This window comes from Triticum urartu, chromosome 7A, assembly GCF_056163025.1.
Source record: "Triticum urartu cultivar PI428250 chromosome 7A, HENAU_Tu73, whole genome shotgun sequence".
NCBI classification, from domain to species: domain Eukaryota; kingdom Viridiplantae; phylum Streptophyta; class Magnoliopsida; order Poales; family Poaceae; genus Triticum; species Triticum urartu.
Genome location: NC_141879.1, coordinates 732216755 through 732241218, shown reverse-complemented (window position 1 = coordinate 732241218; position 24464 = coordinate 732216755). Strand labels below are relative to the sequence as shown.

Sequence of the window (24464 nt, the reverse complement as noted above, 5' to 3'; positions counted from 1 at the left end):
AAGCAGCAAGCAGAAGCGGCGGCTACGCGGAGAGAGGATCGGGTGGCGGCGCGAGGGACCTGCGGCGGCGGCCTGACCTAGCTGATACCAAGTTGAAACACTGGGTTTAGGGTTTTGCGTGGGTGGCTAACATCCAGCCTCATGTCTCAATATATAGATGATCAGAATACAATTACATACGTATAATAATACATGTACATGTATAATATGCTAGACCCTATTTTACACTATTCAGTTTGATGGATCGATGCAGATGAGTTACAAACAGCTGATCCGGAAGTCAGAGGCACCACTGAAATGCAAGGTGTTCTCATGGATGGCCTGTGCTTGGCAAAATCCTGACCGGGGACAATCTGAAGAAGCCAAACTGGCCTCACAACCCGATGTGTTGCCTCTGTAATGCCCAGCGAGAGACGCCCGTGCATCTCCTTGCTAGCTGCCCATTCACGATTAGCTTGTGGGGAAAGATTATGCAAAAGTGCAATCTGCCTTTGGCCCTTGTGCCGTCGCCAGGATGTGAGAACATTTGGGACTGTGGTACCAATGAAGACAGTAGGTGCCGGCGATCCACAAGGCAGCTTGGAGCTCGCTTGTGCAGCTCAGGTGGTGGACTGTGTGGAAGGACAGGAACACACACATATTTGAGCAAAAGAACTCGACGGAGGAGCAAGTGCTTGATCGTATCAAGAATGGTCTCATCGATTGGACGTTGGCAGGCAAGCACAAGGTAGCACGGATGATTCATAGGCCACGGGAACCAGATTAATTCGCTTCATTGTTGGTAGGCTAGTATTGGTGCTTTCATTTGTCGGTCACTTCGATACTAGCTTTATATCCTGGGCATATCCAATTGCCCCTGTAATAACTCTATCCTAATTTCAATGAAATGCTGTATCATGCAGCCTTTTACGGTGCATCAGATCAATATTGACCGTTCATATTTTCGTTTGGATGGTCCGGATATGGAAATACTACCACAGATTTTCGATAGTATATTTTCTTATCAGGGATAGTTTCGGTAGTTCGCTGTTTACCAAAAACGTGGGCTGGTTTCCTCAGAAAACGAGTGAAAGGCATTTGTGGAATTTCACGTATTCATCTTTTTTTCATTAGCCATCGCCGTCTGCTCCCTGAGGGAAATGAGGCCGACTGTTTAGGCAGACCTCGAATGAGAAAAAAATCCCAATCGAACGCTGGCCGCGGTAGGGCGAGAGGACGATGACGAGCCCCGGTCGCCGTGACGGCCCTTCGCGCAGTCAGTGCGGGCGCTAGGGTTTGGTGCCCCGCCTTCGGCCAGATGAGCGGGCGCTGCGGCGTTGCCCCCATGGTGTCACAGTCATCGTCGGCGAGATGGCCATGCCATTCGTGTTCTGGAGCCGGTGGCTCAGGGGGAGGGGGGAGGGGGACGAAGGCGAGACGTTGCTGCAGCGGCATGCCCCATCGCCGTGACGGCCCTGCGCGCCGCCGAGTTGGAGTTCCACTAAGGTACTAGCTTCGTACAGATCTCACTTGTTGATTGATTTGATTTGCCGCATTGGATGATATTTGGGTCTGTAATTTGGGTTTGTAGTCGTTGAAATTGCACATCTATAGAAGCTGAAATCATTGTTATTATAATGGTGAGGAATCATGATACAAGTTGTTTTTCTGGTCGGCGGTTGTGGTCGGCGGCTAAATGTCCCCGCCGTTCGTGTTCCCCTCCTAAGCTGCAGGATGTGGAGCGGGTCGCCGAGGGGGAGGACTAAGGCGAGACGTTGCCAGCATGCCCCGTCGCCGTCAAGGCCCTACACGCCGACCAGTGCCGTACAGATCTGTCGTGGCCGATGCAGGTACTCGCATCCGACCCATCGATCCATTGGCCCCCATTTCTTTCCTCGATTTCGTAAGCTAGCTTCTCCATCGTCTCTGGCCCAGGCACCGCCACTTGCTAGTTGTGTCTGTACCGAGGCTTATTCTGAAATTGGACCTAGGCTTATTCAGCTTAGTTCATGAATCATTAAGATGTCATAGCATCACAAATCCTATGTTTTTGTTTCTCACTCAAATAGTGTCGTGTGGAGATAAACAATGATGTCAAACGTGTATGTCTATCCTTCCTGTGTAGCAGTGACAAGCGATTTGGAGGGAAAAAGCTGATCCAGCCATGGTCCTCGCCTAGGAGGAGGACGAGTTCCATCACACCAGCAGCAGTTCAGGTCCATGCTCGTCCTCTCTGCTCATCTTGTGTACTTGTTCAAATTCAGAAATCCACACTAGCTTGTATAGCAGCAAGTCCGAAATACAGGAGCTCATGTACACAAGGATTTTTTTTGTATGTGATATTAGTGCAGAGCATGTGCAGTTTCAGATTCCACATAGAGCATGTTTCAGTTTCAGCTGATTCAGTCATGGTCATATGAACAGACATTCCAGTTCAGTCTAGTTAATTAGTACACCTGTTCAACACTCAGATAGGCAATGGATAGTTCCCAAGTTGGTGGCCAAGTTGGCTTTTTAGAAAATCCTGATCATCGATTAAATGGTAGGATGCACAAGTTGAAATAACAGGACATCATTTGCCTATCATTCATTGGCATAATACAGAATTGAAACCCCAGGTTTAAAAAGATTGTGTTGCTTCCAAGGACACAAGTAACAAGGAAATTGCGACTGAAAGTGTAAAGCCACTTAGAAATTTTGTTTTTGAATCACATCCTATAAACCAAAGGGAATTGCATCATTAAACAACGAATACAAGATTTTGTGCGTGAAAGACTTTAATTGAAAATTAATGCAGATATTCAATATGGATAAAAGTAGTAAATGTACGGCAATTTGCCGTATAGATAAAGTAGCACAACCAAAAAAAATGTTTGATACATCTTCGATGTATAGATAAAATAATAAAATTGAAAATGGTGTGGAAACCGTCTATGGGGCAAAAACCACACCACCCCCAATCCTATTAACTCTTCCCTAAGTCTAGCACCACACAACTATAGTGTGGAACCATCGTCTCCTAAGACATCTCCGCTGTCGTTGTGTCCGTCGTCACCTCCGAGGTCGACGTCTTCTAAATCATCTTCTAAGTCAACTGCTGGTATGGCCTTCCAAACTTTCAACTCATTGTGAGGTGAATTGATCAACGCAGCAGCAAGCCATCTTCTGAACTGTCTTATGTCATCCTGCATAGGAGGTAGACGTTAGCACCCTTTGTATATGTGAAAGTTAAGTTAGATAGGGAAGATGTAGGTACCTGGTTGAATATTGCCGACAATCTCACTCTAGTCCAATATTGGATGTATTTCAACACCCATCTTTTTGTTGTGGCACTTCATAGTCCGTGATAGGCCACGAAGCCACTTGAGTGTCCAGCCATCTACTTCCTGGCATTCTATTTTCCATCACTGCTATATCAATATGTGTTTCCATTCCAAGAAGCTGCAAGTAACATATCACTCAATTTAGTACATTATTCGTATAAACTGTAAGTTATATAAAATGTTGTTAGAGCCTTACCGCAGCAATTACTTCTTTGCGGTTGTTGCCTGATTGGAGTGAGTCCAGAATTTGAATCTCCCTCTTTTGGGAGTTGACAACAGCCAGGAACCAGTGGTGGTTGGGAATATTTGAAGGTAGGAAAATCTGCGTGCAAAATTTGTAACTGGTTTGAAGTGCCTAAAAATAAAATTTCTTATTTATATAAGAGAAGGGTGGATTTTTTACCATGTCATGTTTCAGGTAGTTATCTCCCCATTTAGTGCCTGATTTGCCGCTTAAAACATCCAAGGTACAATTCGGGACTGTGCCATCTCTCTTTAGGATGTTGACAATGGTCGACCTTTCGACATACACGGTACCATGGTCTCGTACACCTTCTAGTCCGTCTAGGCGTAGGAGTTCAAACGCCGCATCGAGTACCTAAGAAAGAAGATATTAGTTTAATTGGAAAACATATAAATAATCAAAGATACTATTTTGCGTTAGCACTTACATCGTCATCCACCCAAGCTACAAAGGAGGAATGATCTGGTGTTGTCAGGCATTAAAGATACTTCTGCGTTAGAAGTATGTCCTTGATCTTCACCAACTTGGCGGTCTCAGGAGTAGTGTCTACATAGTCAACTACTATATTCTGTGTAACTCGATCTGTTTCTGCCTGAAAATTGATCAAGTCCTCCTTGAGCTGTTTTAGCTGCTGGGCGCTGCTTTTCCCGGGATTCATCTTCTTATTCTGTGTGTACATAATATCGTTACTGTCATGTGTCTGTTGAGATAGAGCTCTTTTCCTTCTGAGCGCGGGGGTGTAAAATTCGTATTCCTCGCTCTGAAGGAGTGAAGACTTCTTTTTCTTCCGGCCGTCATGTCTGACACGCCTCCCTATGGAGTCCATGGCATCCATGGACGTATGCTTGACCTTCTGCGATATTTGACTTAAGGTTAGGAATATGGGTTGAGAAAAACGTTTGTTAGCAATTTGGTTAAGATGTGATGCAGACCTCATATTCGGAGGGTAAGTTCTCGCTATCGTCTCTTTCAGTCTTTGACTTCTGGGGGTGTACATATGTTTTCTTCACCTTCTGCAATGTTGTCATCAAGTTAAGAATATGGTTGAAATAAACCTTTTCCTAGCAATATAGTTCAGACATGTGATGCTGACCTCAGATTGGGAGGGTAAGTTCTTGTTGTCACTCCTAAAACGCTTACCAAATGAGTCCACAGCGTCATCTCTGTCTGTTTTTCCTTTGTGGGGGTCCACGGGTGTTTTTTTACCTTCTGTACAGATGGACAAGTTAGCACTAAGTATGGTTGACAAAAAAACATTGTACCAAGATGGAATTCATACCTCAAATTCCCCAGCAAGGTTCTTGTTGGGGTTGCTGTAGACACACTTTGGCACTTCATTTGTACTAGCAGCAACATTCTTTGAGGTTTTCTAGTTCGCACGTTAAAATGAAAAATGGTTAGCATACATTCTGACATGAAGACAGTTAGAAATTTTGTGACATACCTTGATATTATTATCAACTCTCTGACCCTCATTAAAGTCCTTCTGTCCTACTCCAAATCGATGATCCTATTAATGAAAAAATGTTAGTCATGCACTCATCTAGAAGGATGAATTACAACAAAAAAAGAACAAATGCATACATTGAATGCACAAATGAAGTCCTCCAAGCGCATGATGTTTTGCTTCTGGCGCCTTTCTACTCCGTCCAGTTTTGCGGAAATCTCCGAATATTGCTGACACACTATTGCTTTTATCTCTCCCACCTGGGCGAGTACGCAGCCTAGTGTCCCATCGACCTACAAGTTAAGATAAATTAGAACTGATGGTTTCATAAAAATATTTGTACAAACAAATAGTTTCAGCCTAAGAAACGAGTAGTATCATTGTACAAGTTACATAGGACGTACCTAAAAAGTAGACTTTGTAGGTTGATGTGAAGCCTTCGGCACTGGCTTCCAAGGGCGCCTGAGGTCGTCTACCATCTGCAATTTTTTATATATTATGAGTCATTTTGCAAAAACTGAGCAGATGACAAATAGCAACAGTAAGCATATACCTGTCCTACTCCTATGTAGTTCTGCGATATTATTTTGTCGACCTTTGCTGCCTTTTCTTCTTCCCAGTATTGTATCAATGGTTTATCTCGTTGAAGATAGGAAATGGTGCGATCAATATGGTCGACTCGGAATTTCTCATAGAACCAAGTCTGGGAGAGAATTAAAAAGAATACATAATTGACCAATTAAAGAATATCATAGGAAATAATGAGTTTGTACTACCTGCAGTAGTGGGAGATTTCCCTCCAAATTCGCGGCACCGTTCACAAACTTCCTCACACTTGACATTAAGTGGTCAAGAGATAGTTTAGCATAATTTATGGAGTTTATAGTATGTATGTCGATAACAATTCCCAAATATTTGGGATCAACATAGGGTTGTGTCGTTGGGCAAACCAACTTGCCAATGGTGTACAAGACATAAGGCTTCACAAACCGTGGCCTCTCTTCGCCAATCATCTTCTTACGAAGACCTGAAAAGGTTGTTTGTCAAGTATTGTAATTATGAAATTTGTTCCATTATCAAACGAAAAAATAGTTCTGAAAATATCATATACCTTTCAAGGTCAGTTTGTTATCTTCAGGATCCTTTAAATCAAGCCATAAGTCCTGCACTTCTTTGAACGGAGGAGGGACATAGTCCCTCCCCATGCTGGGCAGGCCTGTGATGTGTACGTCTTGCAAGGTTATTCTCATAGGTACCATGTGTATCACAAACGCGACAACTTGTGAATCATATGTGCTAGCAATCTTTTGGCACAAAACTCTCCTAACGTTCATTGCGGGAGTCTTCAGAGTTTCGCGAATTGTCGTTTGACTAGCTATGACATACTGTTCCTGGGTTAGCAACTGGACAAACTCCGAGTACCCGTGCATTGATACAACCTGGGCACTGTCGTGGTTCTAAGTCTGACAGTAATGTAGGGAGGTAAGTATGGAGAGGTGAGATCTTAGCTATGGAGAAGTTGTAAGGACGCAAGGTTTACGAGTTCAGGCCCTTCTCGAAAGAAGTAAAAACCCTATGTCTCGGAGCCCGGAGGCGGTCGACTGGATGATGTGAGTATGAGTTACAGAGGTGCGAACCCTTGTCTCGGAGGACGGGGTGGCTTATATAGAGTGCGTCAGGACCCCGGCCAGCCCACGTTACGAAGGGTTCAATGTACATTAAGGCAGGGCGTTACTAGTAACGCCAGTAATAAAGTGCTATGATGACCATAAAAGCTATTTAATGACCGACCGTTAGCGTGCGGGGTGACTTTAGGTCTCCTGGCCGTCGAGTGGTTGGATCTTGGTCGAGTGATCGCTTCTTGGTCGAGTGACTTCGAGTCTGTCGAGTGGAACACCTTCAAGTCGATTGAAAGGTGATTTCTTCTAGAGATGTCCTTGGGTAGGGCAGTTAGGAAAGGTCCATGACCCTACCCTAGGTACATAGCTTCATCATTAGCCCCCGAATGGATCGAGGTCTCAGCGGGGAAGGAGTTGAGGACCTCTCCAACTCGTTTTTCATGCCGTGAGCATATCTTGCTCTAGATCAATGGACCCGAGTGATGGCAGCAACTTTCTTTTCAGTTGCCTTGATCCATTCTTAATTCTTCGTCGAGTGAGTTTCTTTACTTGTAAGGCTCCGAGTGACGGTGCGGAGGAGATCTTTGGTCTGACAAGTTATTTGCTGCCCGCGGATTTAGTGGGATCCGAATTTTGGGAAGCGCGCGGGATGGGGGAGGCCGTAGTAATCGGACGAGATAGAGCGGAGCCGCCTCGATCCCTGCGCCACCTTTTTCGCCACGTATCGCTCGTGCGGTCGTTATGGGATTTGACAGAGCCATCTGGGCCTACCTGTCAGCCACTCAAAAGCGGCCTCATATAAGGCGTTGGACCGGAGTCTCCCGAGCAGTGCGCCCCATTATCTCTTCTCCTCCTCACGCCTCTCCTCTGCGCTCGCTCTCGCTCCAGCGCCACCGCGCCACACGCGTCTCGTCGGCGACAATGGTGAAGGAGAAGACAGTGGCTCTGGAGCGGGCAAAGAAGGCGACGGCGAGGTCAAAGGGGAAGCCGACGAGCCGGGGCGGATCTTCCTCGTGGACTGGCCTGCCGAGGGGTTGGATCCAGGGCGACTGGATCCACTCGAGGATCTCCCAAGAAGACCTCGACGACCTGGCCGAGGGAGGGCTGATCCCTTACGACTCGGCGCGGCTTCCGGGGAAGGAATACGAGCCGCAACCCTGGGAGGGTGAGCGCGTTCTTCTTGCCACCCACGTCGACCGTGGGTTTTCCTTGCCTCCTCATCCTTTCTTCCGAGGGTTTCTGAACTTCTTCGGGGCTCAACTCCACCATTTTAACCCCAACTCAATCGTTTATCTTGCCGTGTTCATTTCCTTGTGTGAGAACTTCTTGGGTTGTCGACCTCACTGGGGTCTTTTCAAGCATATTTTCACTTGTCGCTCCCAGACAGTGAAAAAGGCTAACCCGGGTGACGAGAGGACCCAAGTGATCCAGATGTGTGGGGGTCTTGGCATCCATATGAGGGGAAAAAGCTCCTTTCCGGCCATGATTCTTCCCGATTCAGTTCGCGGATGGCAGTCGACCTGGTTGTACTGTAAAGACCAGTCGACGCCAGGGCAATCGACTGGCCTCCCTCCCTTCACCATGGACCGAGTGAAAAAAGCCTCCCCTTTGAAGGTGCTCTCGGAGGAGAAGGCGCACGTGAAGGTGTTGGTCAACCGAGTGGTCCAGCTCATTCGTGACGGGGTCACTGGTATGGATCTCTTGGAGGTCTTCCTTCGGCGGCGCATCCAGCCTCTCCAAGCCCGAGACCACCCGATGTGGATGTATTCGGGTCTAGAAGACTCCACTCGGATCCACCCGGAGGAGGTCGATGACGACACGCTGGAGAAGTGGCTGTCGAGCATTACCGGGAACAAGGACAACCCAAGAGGAGCCAGGAGAGTTCTCCCATTCGACCAGTCGCGTGCACCAGAGCAGGTCTGATTCTGAGTTTTTGCTTGTAATCTGAATTCACTCGCGCAGCTGTCTGTATTGCGTTGACTGACTTTGTTCTCCCTGCTTTCTTTCAGGCCATTATTGAAATGTATTTGATGCCCAACGGGGAGCAAGAGCAAGCTCTGGAAGGCGAGGCGAGTGGTGGCGAAAGTGGCGAGTGGACTTCCGATGGTGAAGGGGATGGAGGAAGCGACGACTCGAGTGATGAGGAAGAAGTCGAGCCGCCTCCTCGCATAGAGAGACGATCCAAGCTTGACCAGGATCGGCCGAGTGCCCGCGACAAGGCGACTGCTTAGGCTGGTCAGTCTTCGAAGCGTCCTCGGATCTCTTCACCAACCACGACTGAGAAGGCGCCAAAGCATCCCAAAGTTGCAGAACCGAAGACTCGGAAGGCGCTGCCAAAGATCAAGATCGATATCCCTGTCGCCTCCGCGTGAGTGTCTCTCCTTGTATTCACTCGACGCTCCGCGCTGTTTATTTTTCTTGTTTTAACTGGACGAACTTTGGAATTGTTAGCGATGCCACTTCTGGGACCTCAGCTTACAGGGATGATGATGAGGTGATGGAGGATGTGGTCACTTCTAATCCGGGTATGATTTCTGCCATACTATCTTTGTTTGGTCGATTCAACTGCATCGTGCATCACTGGGTGACGTGATTTTGGCAATTTGAACTTTGTACAGCTCCCAACATTATTGACCTCCCTAATGATGATGAAGAGCCCGAGAGGTCTTTGACGAGGAAGAGTAGGCGAGCTCCTGTAAGTGAGGCGCTACAGTCGACGCCAAGGGCGGAACGAGTCATTCAGGACACTGGTGACGTCAATTGGGGTTCTGTTACCTTCGCGGAGCCCCTGTCGAGTGCCTTGCCTTCTTCCTCGACCGCTCAGGCCCTTGTCGACCCGCCTTCACTTTTTGCAACCCATCATGTCCCGGAGGACGAGGTAAATGCTGCTAGGGAAGCCATACGCCAGGCGGGCATTATGATGGAGAAGATGAAGACGGTGCGGGACGCCAGCCAAGCCGCCTATGATGCCAGCTCGGCTCTCCAGAGCAATGTTCAGGTTAGTTGGTCGCTGCTTGTTCTGTTAGGATATGCTATCTGAAGATTCTTTCCAAAAATCTTTTCATCTGTACACCCACTGGGTGTGTCGATTGAATTTTTTGGACTAGTGGGGGCACGCTGAGTGCACCCACTGGGTGTAGTCCCCGAGGCTACGGCGGACTGCTGGCAGTCGATCGTAGTCTTTGTATTTTGTCGAGTAAAACCGAACTGGTAGTTTGTTTCTTCCGCTCGATCCGGTTGAGTGGAATCAGAACTGGTGGGGGCACGCAAAGTGCACCCACTGGGTGTAGTCCCCGAGACCGCGGTCGACTGCGGGCAGTCGACTGTGGTCTGAGTTCTACTTTGTCTCTCTTTCTTCCTTTTTTTTGAACTCGACTCCGGCGGGCCAGTCGAGTGGAATCAGAACCGGTGGGGGCACGCAAAGTGCACTCACTGGGTGTAGTCCCCGAGACTATGGTGGACTGCAGGCAATCGACTATAGTCTTAGTATTTGTCGTTTTTTGCTGTGGAATAATTTCTCCCCTTTGATTTCAGAAATCTTGTGATCTTGGAGCTCGCTTCGCTGATTTGGAAAGTCAGCAGATTCAACTGAAACTTGACTTGGAGCTGGCCAGGACAGAACTGCAGACGGTCAGAGACGGCGCCACCGGTAAGACAAGTTTGTCGATTGGTCAGTTTTAGGCTCGAGCACCCTTCTGCTATTTCTGAATCAATCATCATTTCTTTGCAGAAAAACTAAGAGAGGCTTTGGCGAAAAAGGATCTGGATTTGTTTGCTGCCCAGAAGGAGGCTGACGACAGGACCGCTCTGGCCGAACAGAAGCTGGCTTCAGTCGGCCAGTTGGAAGAAGAGAATACCAGGCTGAAGACTGCTCTGAATGAAGCCAACAGGGAGTGCACACGTTGGAAGAAGGAGAACCTCAACCTGACCGAAAAGATGGAAGGCGTCGCTCGTAGGAGGGACGATCTGGAGAGCTACCTGAGGAGCCTTGCCAAGAATTTGTATATCAAGCTTGAAGGTGCACATTTAGTTCCGACTGATTTTTTTTGTGTCGACTCAGTGTATGAAAGTTGACTTATCCTTGGATCGTGAATGCAGAGTTTTGCCAGAACTTTGAAGAGGAGACCGGGCAGATCGAACCAGGTCTAGATCCAATCAACTCTCTCGTGAAAGATGAAACTGCCATGAATCTGCTCCGACTGGAATCTCGCATCGACGGTGCCGTGGACTACTTGGATCGACTGAAGGTCGCCATGTCATGGATCGACCCGGCACTCTGGCCAGAGGCTACGCTCCAAAACGATCTTGAGTCTCTGATGGCTCGACTTAACGGAATCCCTGACCGAGTGCAGGAGTGGAAGAAGTCTTCTGCTCGTTGTGGCGCTGATGTGTCTCTGTCCTTGGTTCGTGTCCACTGCAAGGAGGTGCGACAAGACAAGCTGGCCGCAATCAAGGTCGCAAACACCCAGAAGCACGACTTCCGAACTTTTATGGAGACCTTCATAGCTGCCGCCACTCGGATTGCCAATGGCGTCGACCTAGACGAGTTCGTTGAGCCTGCCAGCCCTCCTCCCGTGGAGTGAACAAACTCTTGTGTCCTACCTTAAATTTGCCTCGGAATGCCGAGTGGTTTTTGTAACGATTAAACTTTTTTGGGCCGCATGCCCGAGTACCTCGATCCGTGATCCAGAACCTTTAGGATTTTATCTGAACTTGGTTTACCGTTGAATATCTTTATGGATCTCCTGCTGAGTGAACCCAATCTTTATTCGAGACAACTTTCTGTATTCGCAGCGCAGCTCCGAAGGAGGGGGAAGTAGTCGACCCATGCCTTGTATTTGTGGCGAAGCTTTCCAGGAGAAGGGGGCAGTCGACCCGTACTTTGTTATTGTAGAGCGGGATGAATCACGCATTGTATTTGTGGCGAAGCTCTCCAGGAGAAGGTGGCAGTCGACCTGCCCCTCATCGTCCTTGAGGATTGAGATGTGTTTGGGAGAACTTAGGCAAGTACTGGACTGCAGCTAAGCCCCCGAGTGGGAGGATTGCTCTCCACTCGGTAGGATTTTTTCATACTTAGGCGAGTGCCTGACTGCAGCTAAGTCTCTAGGTGGGAGAACTTAGGCGAGTACTGGACTGCAGCTAAGCCCCCGAGTGGGAGGGTTGCTCTCCACTCGGTAGGATTTTTCAAACTTAGGCGAGTGCCTGACTGCAGCCAAGTCTCTAGGTGGGAGAACTTAGGCGAGTACTGGACTGCAGCTAAGCCCCCGAGTGGGAGGGTTGCTCTCCACTCGGTATGATTTTTCAAACTTAGGCGAGTGCCTGACTGCAGCTAAGTCTCTAGGTGGGAGAACTTAGGCGAGTACTGGACTGCAGCTAAGCCCCCGAGTGGGAGGGTTGCTCTCCACTCGGTAGGATTTTTCAAACTTAGGCGAGTGCCTGACTGCAGCTAAGTCTCTGAGTGGGAGAACTTAGGCGAGTACTGGACTACAGCTAAGCCCCTGAGTGGGAGGGTTGCTCTCCACTCGGTAGGATTTTTCAAACTTAGGCGAGTGCCTGACTGCAGCTAAGTCTCTGAGTGGGAGAACTTAGGCGAGTACTAGACTGCAGCTAAGCCCCCGAGTGGGAGGGTTCCTCTCCACTCGGTAGGATTTTTCAAACTTAGGCGAGTACCTGACTGCAGCTAAGTCTCTAGGTGTGAGAACTTAGGCGAGTACTGGACTGCGGCTAAGCCCCCGAGTGGGAGGGTTGCTCTCCACTCAGTAGGATTTTTCAAACTTAGGCGAGTGTCTGATTGCAGCTAAGTCTCTGAGTGGGAGAATTTAGGCGAGTACTGGACTGCAGCTAAGCCCCCGAGTGGGAGGGTTGCTCTCCACTCGGTAGGATTTTTTAAACTTAGGCAAGTGCCTGACTGCAACTAAGTCTCTGAGTGGGAGAACTTAGACGAGTACTAGACTGCAGCTAAGCCCCCGAGTGGGAGGGTTGCTCTCCACTCGGTAGGATTTTTCAAACTTAGGCGAGTACCTGACTGCAGCTAAGTCTCTAGGTGGGAGAACTTAGGCGAGTACTGGACTGCAGCTAAGCCCCCGAGTGGGAGGATTGCTCTCCACTCGGTAGGATTTTTCAAACTTAGGCGAAACGGATTCGCAGCTAAGCCCCCGAGTGGGAGGATTGCTCTCCACTCGGTAGGATTTTTCAAACTTAGGCGAAGTGGATTCGCAGCTAAGCCACCCGCTGGGGGATTTCTTACGCAAACAAAAACAATAATAATCACTGGGAAAATTATAACGCTCTTGTCTTTGATAAATAAACTACAGGAGTTTTTCTTATTACATCTCGTCCGAGTGAGAATTCAAGTATAAAAGGGGCGCAGTAGCTCCGCATTCCAGGCTCGTGGCTCATCAATCTGGCGATCAACATTGTAGAGGTGGTATGCTCCATTGTGGAAGACTCTGGTGACTATGAAGGGGCCTTCCCAAGTAGGAGCAAGCTTGTGTGGTTTCTGCTGATCCACTCGAAGGACTAAGTCTCCTTCTTGGAAGGCTCAGCTCTTCACGTTTCTGGCATGGAATCGACGCAAGTCTTGCTGATAGATGGTCGATCAGATCAGGGCCATTTCTCTTTCTTCTTCTAGGAGGTCGACTGCATCCTGCCGGGCTTGTTCTGCTTCATCTTCTGAGTAGAGCTCGACTCTGGGAGCGTTGTGAAGCAGGTCGCTCGGTAAGACTGCCTCGGCTCCGTAGACCAGAAAGAATGGGGTTCTTCCGGTCAATCGATTCGGGGTTGTCCTCAATCCCCAAAGGACTGATGGGAGCTCGTCGACCCATGCACCTGCTGCGTGCTTGAGATCGCATATCAATCGGGGTTTCAGTCCTTTGAGAATTAGGCCATTTGCCCTTTCTGCTTGTCCATTCGACTGGGGGTGAGCGACCGAAGCATAGTCGACCCGAGTGCCCTGAGAGGCGCAAAAGGCCCTGAACTTGTCTGAATCAAAGTTTGACCCATTGTCCGTGATGATATTGTGCGGAACTCCATATCTGAATATCAACTCTCTGATGAAACTGATAGCGGTGCAAGCATCGAGATTCTTGATAGGCTTGGATTCAATCCATTTGGTGAACTTGTCGACTGCTACTAGCACATGAGTGAAGCCGCTCCTGCCTGTTCTCAGTGGCCCAACCATGTCCAGCCCCAAACAGCGAAGGGCCAGACGAGTGGAATGGTTTTCAGGGCTGACGCGGGCTTGTGCGGCATATTGGAGTAATACTGACATCCGTCACATTTGTCGACTATCTCTTTAGCCATCTCATTGGCCCTTGGCCAGTAGAACCCCGCTCGGTATGCTTTAGCCACAATGGTCCGAGAGGACGCATGATGACCACAGGTCCCCGAGTGGATATCGTTAAGGATCATCTGACCTTCTTCTGGTGTGATACACTTCTGGCCGACCCCAGTCGTGCTTTCCCTATATAACTGTCCCTTTATGACTGTAAAGGCCTTGGATCGACGGACGATCTGTCGAGCCTCTTCCTCGTCTTCTGGGAGTTCTTTCCTTAGGATGTACGCGATATACGGTTCTGTCCAGATGGGAGTGATAACCAGCACTTCCATTATCAGATCGACCACAGCTGGAACTTCAACTTCAGTTGAATCCATGGAGCTTTTTGGCTGCGGGGCCTCTTCCGTGAAGGGATCCTCCTTGACTGATGGTGTGTGGATGTGTTCCAAGAACACATTGCTGGGAATGGCTTCTCTTTTGGAACCTACTTTTGCCAAATCATCGGCTGCTTGATTTTTCAGTCGGGGTATGTGATGAAGCTCTAACCCCTCGAATTTCTTCTCCAGCTTTCTCACTACATTGCAATAACCAGTCATGGCTGGACTTCTGACATCCCACTCCTTCATCACCTGATTAACCACCAAATCTGAGTTGCCATAGACCATGAGGCGACGGACGCCGAGTGAGATGGCCATGTGCAACCCATATAAAAGTGCTTCATATTCTGCCTCGTTATTGGAGGAATCAAAATGGATTTGAAGAACATATCTGAGTTTATCTCCTCTGGGGGAGACCAACACCACTCCGGCACCGGAACCACTCAGCATCTTGGAGCCGTCGAAAAACATAGTCCAATGCTCCGAGTGAATCTGAGTCGGCAGCTGCTGTTCAATCCACTCGGCTACGAAATCTGCGATTGCTTGGGACTTGATAGCTTTCTTTGCCTCAAACTTGATATCAAGGGGAAGGAGTTCAATCGCCCATTTTGCCACTCGACCAGTTGCATCCCTGTTATGCAGGATCTCTGATAATGGAGCGTCGCTGACGACTGTAATGGAATGATCAGAGAAGTAGTGAGCAACTTTCTTGGTGGTCATATAAATCCCATATACAAGCTTCTGATAGTGAGGATATCTTTGCTTCGATGGGGTCAAGACTTCAGAAATATAATATACTGGCGCTGAACTTTGAAGGTTTTCCCTTCTTATTCCCGCTCGACCGTAAGTACCGTACTGACGACTTGTCCTGTGGCTGCAATGTAAAGCAGCAAAGGCTCTTTGCTGATTGGGGCAGCAAGCACCGGCTGGGTGGAGAGCAGAGCTTTGAGCTCTGCAAACGCTGCATCAGCTTCGGGAGTCCACTCGAACTTGTCGGACTTCTTCATCAATCGGTAAAGAGGTAATGCCGTTTCACAGAGACGAGATATGAATCGACTTAGGGCGGCCAAACAACCAGTAAGCTTCTGGACGTCGTGCACTCGCACAAGGCTTTTCATTCGGAGTATAGTGCCAACTTTTTCTGGATTGGTGTCGATTCCCCGTTCGGAAACGAGAAAACCAAGTAACTTTCCGCCAGGGACTCCGAATGCACACTTTGATGGATTAAGCTTGATATCATACCTCCTGAGGTTGGCAAAGGTTTCAGCAAGGTCAGTCAGCAGGTCGGAACCCTTCCGTGACTTGACCACAATATCATCCATGTATGCTTCCACGTTCCGACTGATTTGAGTGAGTAAACACTTCTGAATCATCCTCATGAATGTGGCTCCAGCATTCTTGAGGCCGAACGGCATGGTAACATAATAGAAGCACCCGAATGGAGTGATGAAAGCTGTCTTGATCTCGTCAGGTCCATACAGACGGATCTAATGGTACCCGGAATAGGCGTCTAAGAAAGACAGTCGCTCACATCCCGCAGTCGAGTCAACTATCTGGTCGATGCGGGGGAGAGGAAAATGATCTTTCGGGCAGGCCCGATTGATATGTTTAAAGTCAATGCACATGCGAAGTGACTTGTCCTTCTTGGGGACCATGACAACGTTGGCGAGCCACTCGGAGTGGTAGATTTCTCGGATGAACTCCGCTGCTAAGAGCCGAGCCACCTCTTCGCCAATAGCTTCTCTCTTTTGGACGGCGGACCGTCGAAGATGTTCCTTGACAGGTTTTACATTTGAGTCGACTCTCAGGCGATGCTCAGCCAGCTCCCTGGGAACACCTGGCATGTCAGAAGGCTTCCACGCGAAGATGTCCCAGTTCTCACGGAGGAACTGGATGAGCGCTTCTTCCTATTTGGAGTCGAGTGTTGTCGAGATATGAGTCGGGGCGGCACTGGGGTCGGTCGGGTGGATGTGAGCTGTCTTCGTGTCGCCAGTCGACTGGAAAGCTGACTCTGTAGCGGGATTCTTGGCTCGCAATAGATCACTCGGGTCTGCAGTCTTCTAGTATTCCTGCAACTCCACCACTGCCATCTGTGCGTCGGCGATCTTCGAACCCTTCTGAAAACATTCTTCCGCTTTCTTCTGATTGCCCGTAATGGTGATCACACCTTTGGGGCCAGGCATCTTCAATTTGAGATACACGTAACATGGTCGGGCCATGAAGCGTGCATAAGCCGGCCTGCCCAAAATAGCGTGATAGGCACTCTGGAAGTCTACAACTTCAAATGTCAATTCTTCTTTGCGGTAATTCTTGGAATCACCGAAAACCACATCAAGAGCAATCTGGCCGAGTGATTCAGCCTTCTTCCCAGGAATGACTCCATGGAAACTCATGTTGCTGGCACTGAGTCTGGACATCGGAATGCCCATCCCCTTCAACGTCTCAGCATATAATATGTTCAAACCACTGCCACCATCCATCAGGACTTTGGTCAGTCGAGTGCCTTCAACAACTGGGTCGACCACCAAAGCTTGCCTCCCAGGGGTGGCGATGTGCGTTGGGTGGTCGGACTGGTCGAATGTTATGGCAGTCTGAGACCATTTCAAGTAACTAGGTGTCGCCGGAGCGACCATATTCACCTCTCGGTTAATAACTTTCAGTCGACTTTTGCTCTCAACATCAGCAAAAATCATCAGGGTGGAATTGACTTGAGGGTATCCGTCATCACTGTCCTCTTTGTCTTCGACCTTGTCTGACTCCTTTTCCTTACCCTTGGGCTGCTTGCCCTGGAACTGCTGGATCAAGAGTCGACACTGCCGAGTGGTATGTTTCGGGTAAATAAAATTACCCTCTTCATCTTTCTTCGTGTGGACGAGACACGGTAAGTCCAACACATCATTTCCCTCCTGGTCTTTAACCCTTTTGGGGTTCCAAGGCCCTTTAGGTTTCCCTTTAGACTTTCCTTGGGCCAAAGCTAAGGCTTCCCCTGGAGCCGCTGGCTTGGCTTTCCACTTCTATTTCCGACTGGAATTGCCTCCGGTTTCTTGGGCGACTGACTTGAGCTTGCCACTCCCGAGTCGATCCTCATCTTCGCCGTTAGCGTACTTGGTGGCAATCTCCATCATCCGATTCAGGGACATATCTCCGGTGAACGAATTTCAAATTCAGTTATCTGTACTTGACGCCTTTCTTGAAGGCACAAAATGCTTGGTGGTCAGGCACATTCTCCACCGAGTGATGTAACGTGATCCATCTCTGGATGTAATCCCTCAAGGTTTCATTCGGCTTTTGCACACAGGACCGCAGTTCCGTCAGTCCTGCTAGTTGCTTGCATGTGCCTTCAAATATGGTGACGAACACTCGGGAGAGATCTTCCCAAGTGTAAATGCTGCTAGGCGCTAACTGGTTTAGCCACGCTCTGGCCGAGCCCTCGAACATGAGAGGCAGGTGCTTCATGGCCACTTCATCATTGCCGCCGCCAATCTAGACGGCCACTCGGTAGTCCTCAAGCCAAGTATCGGGCTTGGACTCGCCAGTGAACTTACTGACTCTAGTCGCCAACCTGAAATTGGGAGGAATCACAGCGGCCCTGATGGCTCTACTAAAGCACTCTGGCCCCGAAACATGTACTCTGCTGCTGGTAGGTGCATCTCTGTCGTGATCTTCTTGGTGAGCCCTGTTCCTATCGACCAAAACCTGGACGAGAATGGATCTCGCGTCAAAGCCTGGCCCTCTGGGGTCGACTGGAATCCTTCGCCCACCACTATGAGGGCGCCTGTCATCCTGCTGGCGAGGCACATACGACCCGCTCCTCGGGGGAGGCGTGGGCACTCGACGTCGACCGTCACGATCGACTCGGTGGTCATACTGCTCATGGTTCCCATACTGGTCACGCCGGTCTCCACGTCCCTCACGTCTCGGGGGCGATCTCGGGCTATGAGCCGACTGGACTGTGTCCGCGGCAACGGATCTGCTGTGAATCCTGTTCCGTGACTGAGAAACAGCGGAATTCTGATCTCCTGCTGCCCGGAGTAACGCTCTGATCTGCAGCAAGCCTCTGCCAGCCTCTGACTGGGAAGGCTGAATCGACTCCGCTATACGGGCTGCAGCTGCTAAATTCTGAATCGGAGTTCGATATACCTATGGGGGCGGGAAGAGCTGACATCGACTGGATTCGGGAACCCGTTGTCGCGCACGCTCGTCGAGTGCTCGCTGGAGGTTCTCCAGTCGAGTGCACTCGGCTAAGTTTGCCAGGCGCGCATCTTCCAAGGAGTGAGCCTCGGGGGTTTCTCCGACGATAGGAGTGTGCAGTGCATCCATGTTCCGGCGGCGAAGTTCTTCTCTCTGCAGCGACGTGAGAGGCTCAGGAAGATACTCTTCATGGAGACGCGACGGGTCGCCTCCTCCCGCGCCTCCATCGGTGCGGGTAAAACCGGGGGGACTGGGCGGTCCGTCGACCATCAGAACCTCTGCCACCGGATCGCTGCTATCGCATTCGGATGCAGTCTCTTCGGAGCCAGGTCGAACAAGCCGTAGAGGTATTCGTCGGGCTCGATCGCCGCGACTTGAGGGATGGCCGACTGGCGGGCCACCGCGTGTCTCACCCACCGCTGAAGTCTTGACCGACCGGAGCGCTTGCGCCGGCGGGAAACGGGGAGGGGGGACAACACAGGAACCGACCGGTAGGGGGTCGACGGTTGCCGCAGGAGCACGCCGCGGACGCACGCGCTAAACTGCGTTGCCCCGCGGACAGGGAGTGCGTCCACGTCGAGCGGAGCTTCCTGAAGCCAGGCAGAGTCGTCGGCGATGAACGTGAGCGCGCCGAGACGGATCTCGCGGCCCTCCACCAAAACTCCATCGAAAACCATGATGATTCGGATCGGAAAAGATCGCAACTCCTCCAACAAAACGCTAAAACACCGGCCCCACGGTGGGCGCCAACTATCGTGGTTCTAAGTCTGACAGTAATGTTGGGGGGTAAGTATGGAGAGGCGAGATCTTAGCTATGGAGAAGTTGTAAGGACGCAAGGTTTACGAGTTCATGCCCTTCTCGGAAGAAGTAAAAACCCTACGTCTCGGAGCCCGGAGGCGGTTGACTGGATGATGTGAGTATGAGTTACAGAGGTGCGAACCGTTGTCTCGGAGGAGGGGGGTGGCTTATATAGAGTGCGCCAGGACCCCGGCCAGCCCACGTTACGAAGGGTTCAATGTAAATTAAGGCAGGGTGTTACTGGTAACGCTAGTAATAAAGTGCTATGATGACCATAAAAGCTATTTAATGACCGACCGTTAGCATGCGGGGTGACTTTAGGTCTCCTGGCTGTCGAGTGGTTGGATCTTGGTCGAGTGACTTTGAGTCTGTCGAGTGGAACACCTTCAAGTCGATTGAAAGGTGATTTCTTCTAGAGATGTCCTTGGGTAGGGTAGTTAGGACAGGTCCATGACCCTACCCTAGGTACATAGCTTCATCAGATACCCTGTATGTGCAAAGATTATTTTCAATGACAAGCCAACAAAAATAAGAGATTTATTGTGAACAAATAATTAAGATTATCATTTAGGCTGTTTATTTGGCTATATGCGGTGTTGTTTTAATTTGCATGCATGTTCTCTTTCTATCTTTAATTTGCATGCATGTTCTCTTTCTATCTTCAGTAAGAGTAGGTTATGGTGAACGTGCCTACGGATTTTCAGCATATTTTTACTGATAAATAAAAATATAATTTTACTGTACGTACCACTGAGAAATAAAAATATAACTTTACTGTACTCATTCGTTGACGTACTATATTGCTGGCTAATTAGTTTAAGACGTGCCAGGCTGAAGTAATGATTTGATTAATGTAACTTGTACTTAAGCTAATCTTTTTTTATGTAATCTACTGATCTTTTTTTGATGTAATGTAAACAGGATGCAATCGGGATTGTCATTCAAAAAAAGGAAATCGGGACTGATCTACACAAGAGGCGTCATGTGGATCTATAGTAGGCTATGGTAAATCGGGACTGCTATGTCATGTTGATCTACACGAGTTGATGTACGGGTTCAATGAGATATGTATACCTTCTTTGCCGACGAGTGTGGCGGCTTCGGTGCACCTGACTTTGTCGATAAAGGTGGGGGCTTTGATGCACGTGACTTGGACTGCTTCGTGACTGACTGTGCAGGCCTGACGGACGCAGCAGGATGATAGGAAGACATATGACGGTGTTGGTGATGGTGAGATTGGTTGCTTCTGCTCAAGGTTCAAGGATGGGATTCAAGGAGGGAGGCTGGGCTGTGGTGAGGTTTAGGTTGATGCGTACAAAGCATATATATAGGCTGGGTACACGATCGTGTAGGTTACAATCTAGTCATTTATTTCTTGCCGAAGAGATAAACCCGTGTTTTGTTTATTGTTGATGGGATTGGAAGTAACTTTCTAGAATCCTCCAAAAATTTCCTATGGAAAATACCACCTCCTCAAAATCTTTTGCATGCAGTCCGGTAATGTAGGGCGTGCATGCCTCGTCTCCTTCCGTTGCTAACGATAGCTACCTTTCTGGAAAGGAAACAAAATCGCCGGTCGGTTATCTACTTCTGTTAGACTACGTATATGTATCATTTATCTCCCCACAAAGGGGCCCCACCTCCCTTCCAATCATGCCCTCACATAATGCATTCCCTGCACATATTAACACGACGAATAACGTTCTTATATAATGTGTTGCCTCCATTACAAATTGTCAAGGTTGCATTAATTGTGCCCATTGAACGGATGCCCGGACCCACGCAAGTATGAGCTAGTATGAGTTGTTCGAACCCACATGATGCCAAATGTCAGTACGAGTCGTCCAAACCCATAAGTGTCAGTACGGCTGCTCGGAACCCACAAGTGTCAGTACGGCCAGTCTTGACGGAACTTGTGTTTGGTGTCTGAAGTCGTTCATTTTTTGCGTGGGGTCCTCCCTTGGCAATTCGCACATGATGCCAAATTTTGGAATCGTGTCATGCATGGCAGGAGATACACCATGTGGAAACGTGCTGCTTCGGTTAGGACGGAAGGCCAAGTCTCAAAGTGTTTTTTTTTTGGATCCACCAAACAGACCCAAATTTTTTGCACACGCACACAACATGGCAAGCACACATGCCAATTTTCGTTCACACCTAACATTTTATGCAATTTCTATGGTTTTTCGATGAAAAACCCATAAAATACACGTCAGTCGTGACAGAACTTGTGTTTGGTGTCTGAACTCGTTCATTTTTGGCGTGGAGTCCTCCCTTGGCAATTCGTACATGATGCCAAATTTTGGAATCGTGTCATGCATGGCAAGAGATACACCATGTGGAAACGTGCTGCTTCGGTTATGACGGAAGGCCAAGTCTCAAAGTGTTTTTTTTGGATCCACCAAACGGACCCAAATTTTTTGCACACGCACACAACAACATGGCAAGCACACATGCCAATTTTCGTTCACATCTAACATTTTATGCAATTTCTATGGTTTTCCGATGAAAAAACCGTAAAATACACGCCGGTCGTGACGGAACTTGTGTTTGGTGTCTGAACTCGTTCATTTTTTGCGTGGGGTCCTCTCTTGGCAATTCCCACATGATGCCAAATTTTGGAATCGTGTCATGCATGGCAAGAGATACACCATGTGGAAATGTGCTGCTTCGGTTAGGACGGAAGGCCAAGTCTCAAAGTGTTTTGTTTTTGGATCCACCAAACGGACCCAAATTTTTTGCACAAGCACACATGCCAATTTTCGTTCACATCTAACATTTTATGCAATTTCTATGGTTCTCTGATGAAAAACCCATAAAATACTGGCCGACAAGAATCAGTTTGTTTTTTTGTTTATTTGTATTAATAGTTTTGGCCTTCGTGAATGTTCCTCGTCACACTTTATTTTTCAAAGAAACGTATTGGTTTTATTTTGAGTGAAGTCTGAAACGAACCTTGTGGTTGTAGACGCGGTCGCAAATGAACCCCGACCTTCAAATCCCGGAACTCCATACCCTGAACTATCACTACAAGAAATATGCTCAATTGCAACCGATCCCCTCCAATATGGATTCATCTAGGACATCCCGCCACCATATGCACGTCTTATGGTCGTTGCCAAAACTCGCGGTGAATTTGAAATAGGCCATGGACATGGATCACCAAAGTGAAAAGAATGCCTCCGAGATTCAATCATAAACCGCGACGTTGCTTGAGTTTTTGGTATAATGCCAATTCTTTGTCCCTGTCCCACGAGACTCTCGCCGCCGCCACCTATGGCGGTCGATCCCGGCCGAATCCGGTGGCTGCCAGCAGCGCCCAGCACACCCACGTAATCCCCTCGGCCCGCTCCTCCATCTCCTCCGGCCAGATTCGATGGGCGCGTCCTCCTGCTCACCCCGGGCATAAAAACCAAAGACCAAAACTGAAAAGACCGAGACCGAACCCGAAAAGACCGAATTCGAAAAAGACCGAATAGAAAACGGTCTGTGCAAATAGAAGACCGAACTAGTTTCGGTCTGATCGGTCATGCTATGTTTAGGACCGAATAGACCAAATAGACCGATTAATAAAAGCCCATCCCAAGGCCCGTCCGGCCAGCCCACTAGACCCAACTACAGAGTAGAGTACACGACCTTGCATCCTCACATCCCGATTCACAGAAACCACCAGCAGCCAATCTCTCGTTCTCCAACTACTAACCCTAGACGCCGTCTGCTGCTTGCCTCGATGCACGCCGCGCGCCCCAGAACGAGGACCGGCGCTCGAGCGGTGGCCCTGGCCGGTGAAGACCGTCGGCCGAGCGGCGGCCCTGGCAGGTGAAGACGGGCGCCGCGAGCGGCGGCCCTGAGCCCCTGCGCCGCCGCCAACCCCAACCTCCCGTCGATCGCTCCACCGCCAAAAGTCCGCTGCCGGTGCTCCACCTCCCAAGGACCAGTTCAACCACTACAGTTCGTCACCACTCACCACTACCCGTCCTCTTCCACACGGTTCGTCCGCCGCCGGTGCTCCACCTCCCGAAGACCTTCCCACTTTCGGTTCTCCACATCGTAGCTGAAGGTGAACTACCCCACCTCTCTGTAAACCTGTAATTCCCACGAAAATAAGCACTCCTGCAGAATGTGTTTTGTAGGCAATACACGCCCTTGCTTTTTGTGCCAAATGTTAGCACTTGGAGACAACAAATAGAACACTGTATTTGTGCTTGTTTTGTGTCAAATGTTAGTAGCTTCAATACTTCAATACTGCATACACAGTAATGCATTTGTGCTTGTTTCCTGAAACTAGATATATACATGGTGTATATTTATGTTGTGATTTGATCAGGTCAATGTTGTTTGACAGACTAATGTCCTCTTTTTTTAGATGTTTTCTGAACATGGTGAGGAACTGAATGAGAATGAAGATGCATTTATGAGTGTAGAGGCAGATGCAGAAGCAGGAGACAAATCCGTCTTACATAGTATTATTGACGATGAAGTTGTCGAAGGTGCCAATCTAGAAGCTGCTCAAGATGACAAGCCAATTGAAGCTGAATCATGAATCTTCTTACTTTGTGTCATATGAATCTTGTTACCTGCTCTCAAATGTAAACATGTACTGGTACTGTGTTACTTGCTGTTGCATATAAACATGTATTGGTACTTTCTGCCCTCAAATATAAACATGTCTTGGTACTTTCTGTCCCATGCTCTGTCCTCCTCTGTTCTGTTCAATTCCCATGTCTTATAAACTTCAGTTTTTTGAACAGCATGGGTTCAGACAATAGCACGACGACCCAACATCTCAATTCCTGCGTGTATTGCTGGGAGAGTATGGAAGCTAGGGGATGATGTTTCAGCATTATGTACAGATGGAGATGTAGGTGCTGGTGCATTGCATGTGGAAATGCAGAAGAGAACTGAACAAACTGCAGGGTATGGTGGTGTTGCTGCATCAGTTAGTGACAATTTACTTAGGAAAGGGTGGATGTTGGTGTGTGGCATTCTGATATTTGTATCAGGTTTAGTTCTAGGGATGATCTTATCCTAGTTCATTTGCTACTGATCTTATCCACAAATGGTTGTGAGGCAATGTAATGTATGTTGTCAGGAAATGTACTGAATGAAATTCAGTTTGCAGAATTTGCCAAGCAATGTGCTGAATATCTGAAAGGCAGTGTACTGAATCCAGTTTGCAAAAAAATTCAGGCAATGTACTGTATTTTGA

The 24464-nt window shown here is 48.6% G+C and overlaps 1 protein-coding gene across 2 annotated transcripts; it reads left to right on the top strand.

Moving 5' to 3' along the window:
* Positions 1-1432: 1432 nt before the first annotated feature.
* LOC147962402 (uncharacterized) lies at positions 1433-24464 on the top strand. 2 transcript variants are annotated; one of them, XM_087536323.1, is made up of 4 exons: positions 1433-1485; positions 1707-1829; positions 2105-2195; positions 23622-24464. In XM_087536323.1, the coding sequence occupies exons 1-4, from the start codon at positions 1433-1435 to the stop codon at positions 23796-23798; spliced, it is 444 nt and encodes a 147-aa protein (XP_087392449.1). In that variant the 3' UTR covers positions 23799-24464. The 2 variants fall into 2 exon arrangements, 1 of the variants encoding a protein (XP_087392449.1); XR_015611370.1 differs by lacking the exons at positions 1433-1485; positions 1707-1829; positions 2105-2195 and adding an exon at positions 22924-23315.

Coding starts and splice junctions, on each gene's coding strand:
- LOC147962402 (XM_087536323.1), top strand. CDS start 1,433: ATGCCCCATCGCCGTGACGGCCCTGCGCGCCGCCGAGTTGGAGTTCCA. Junction 1,486..1,706: donor CGAGTTGGAGTTCCACTAAG/GTACTAGCTTCG, acceptor TCCCCTCCTAAG/CTGCAGGATGTGGAGCGGGT. Junction 1,830..2,104: donor ATCTGTCGTGGCCGATGCAG/GTACTCGCATCC, acceptor CTTCCTGTGTAG/CAGTGACAAGCGATTTGGAG.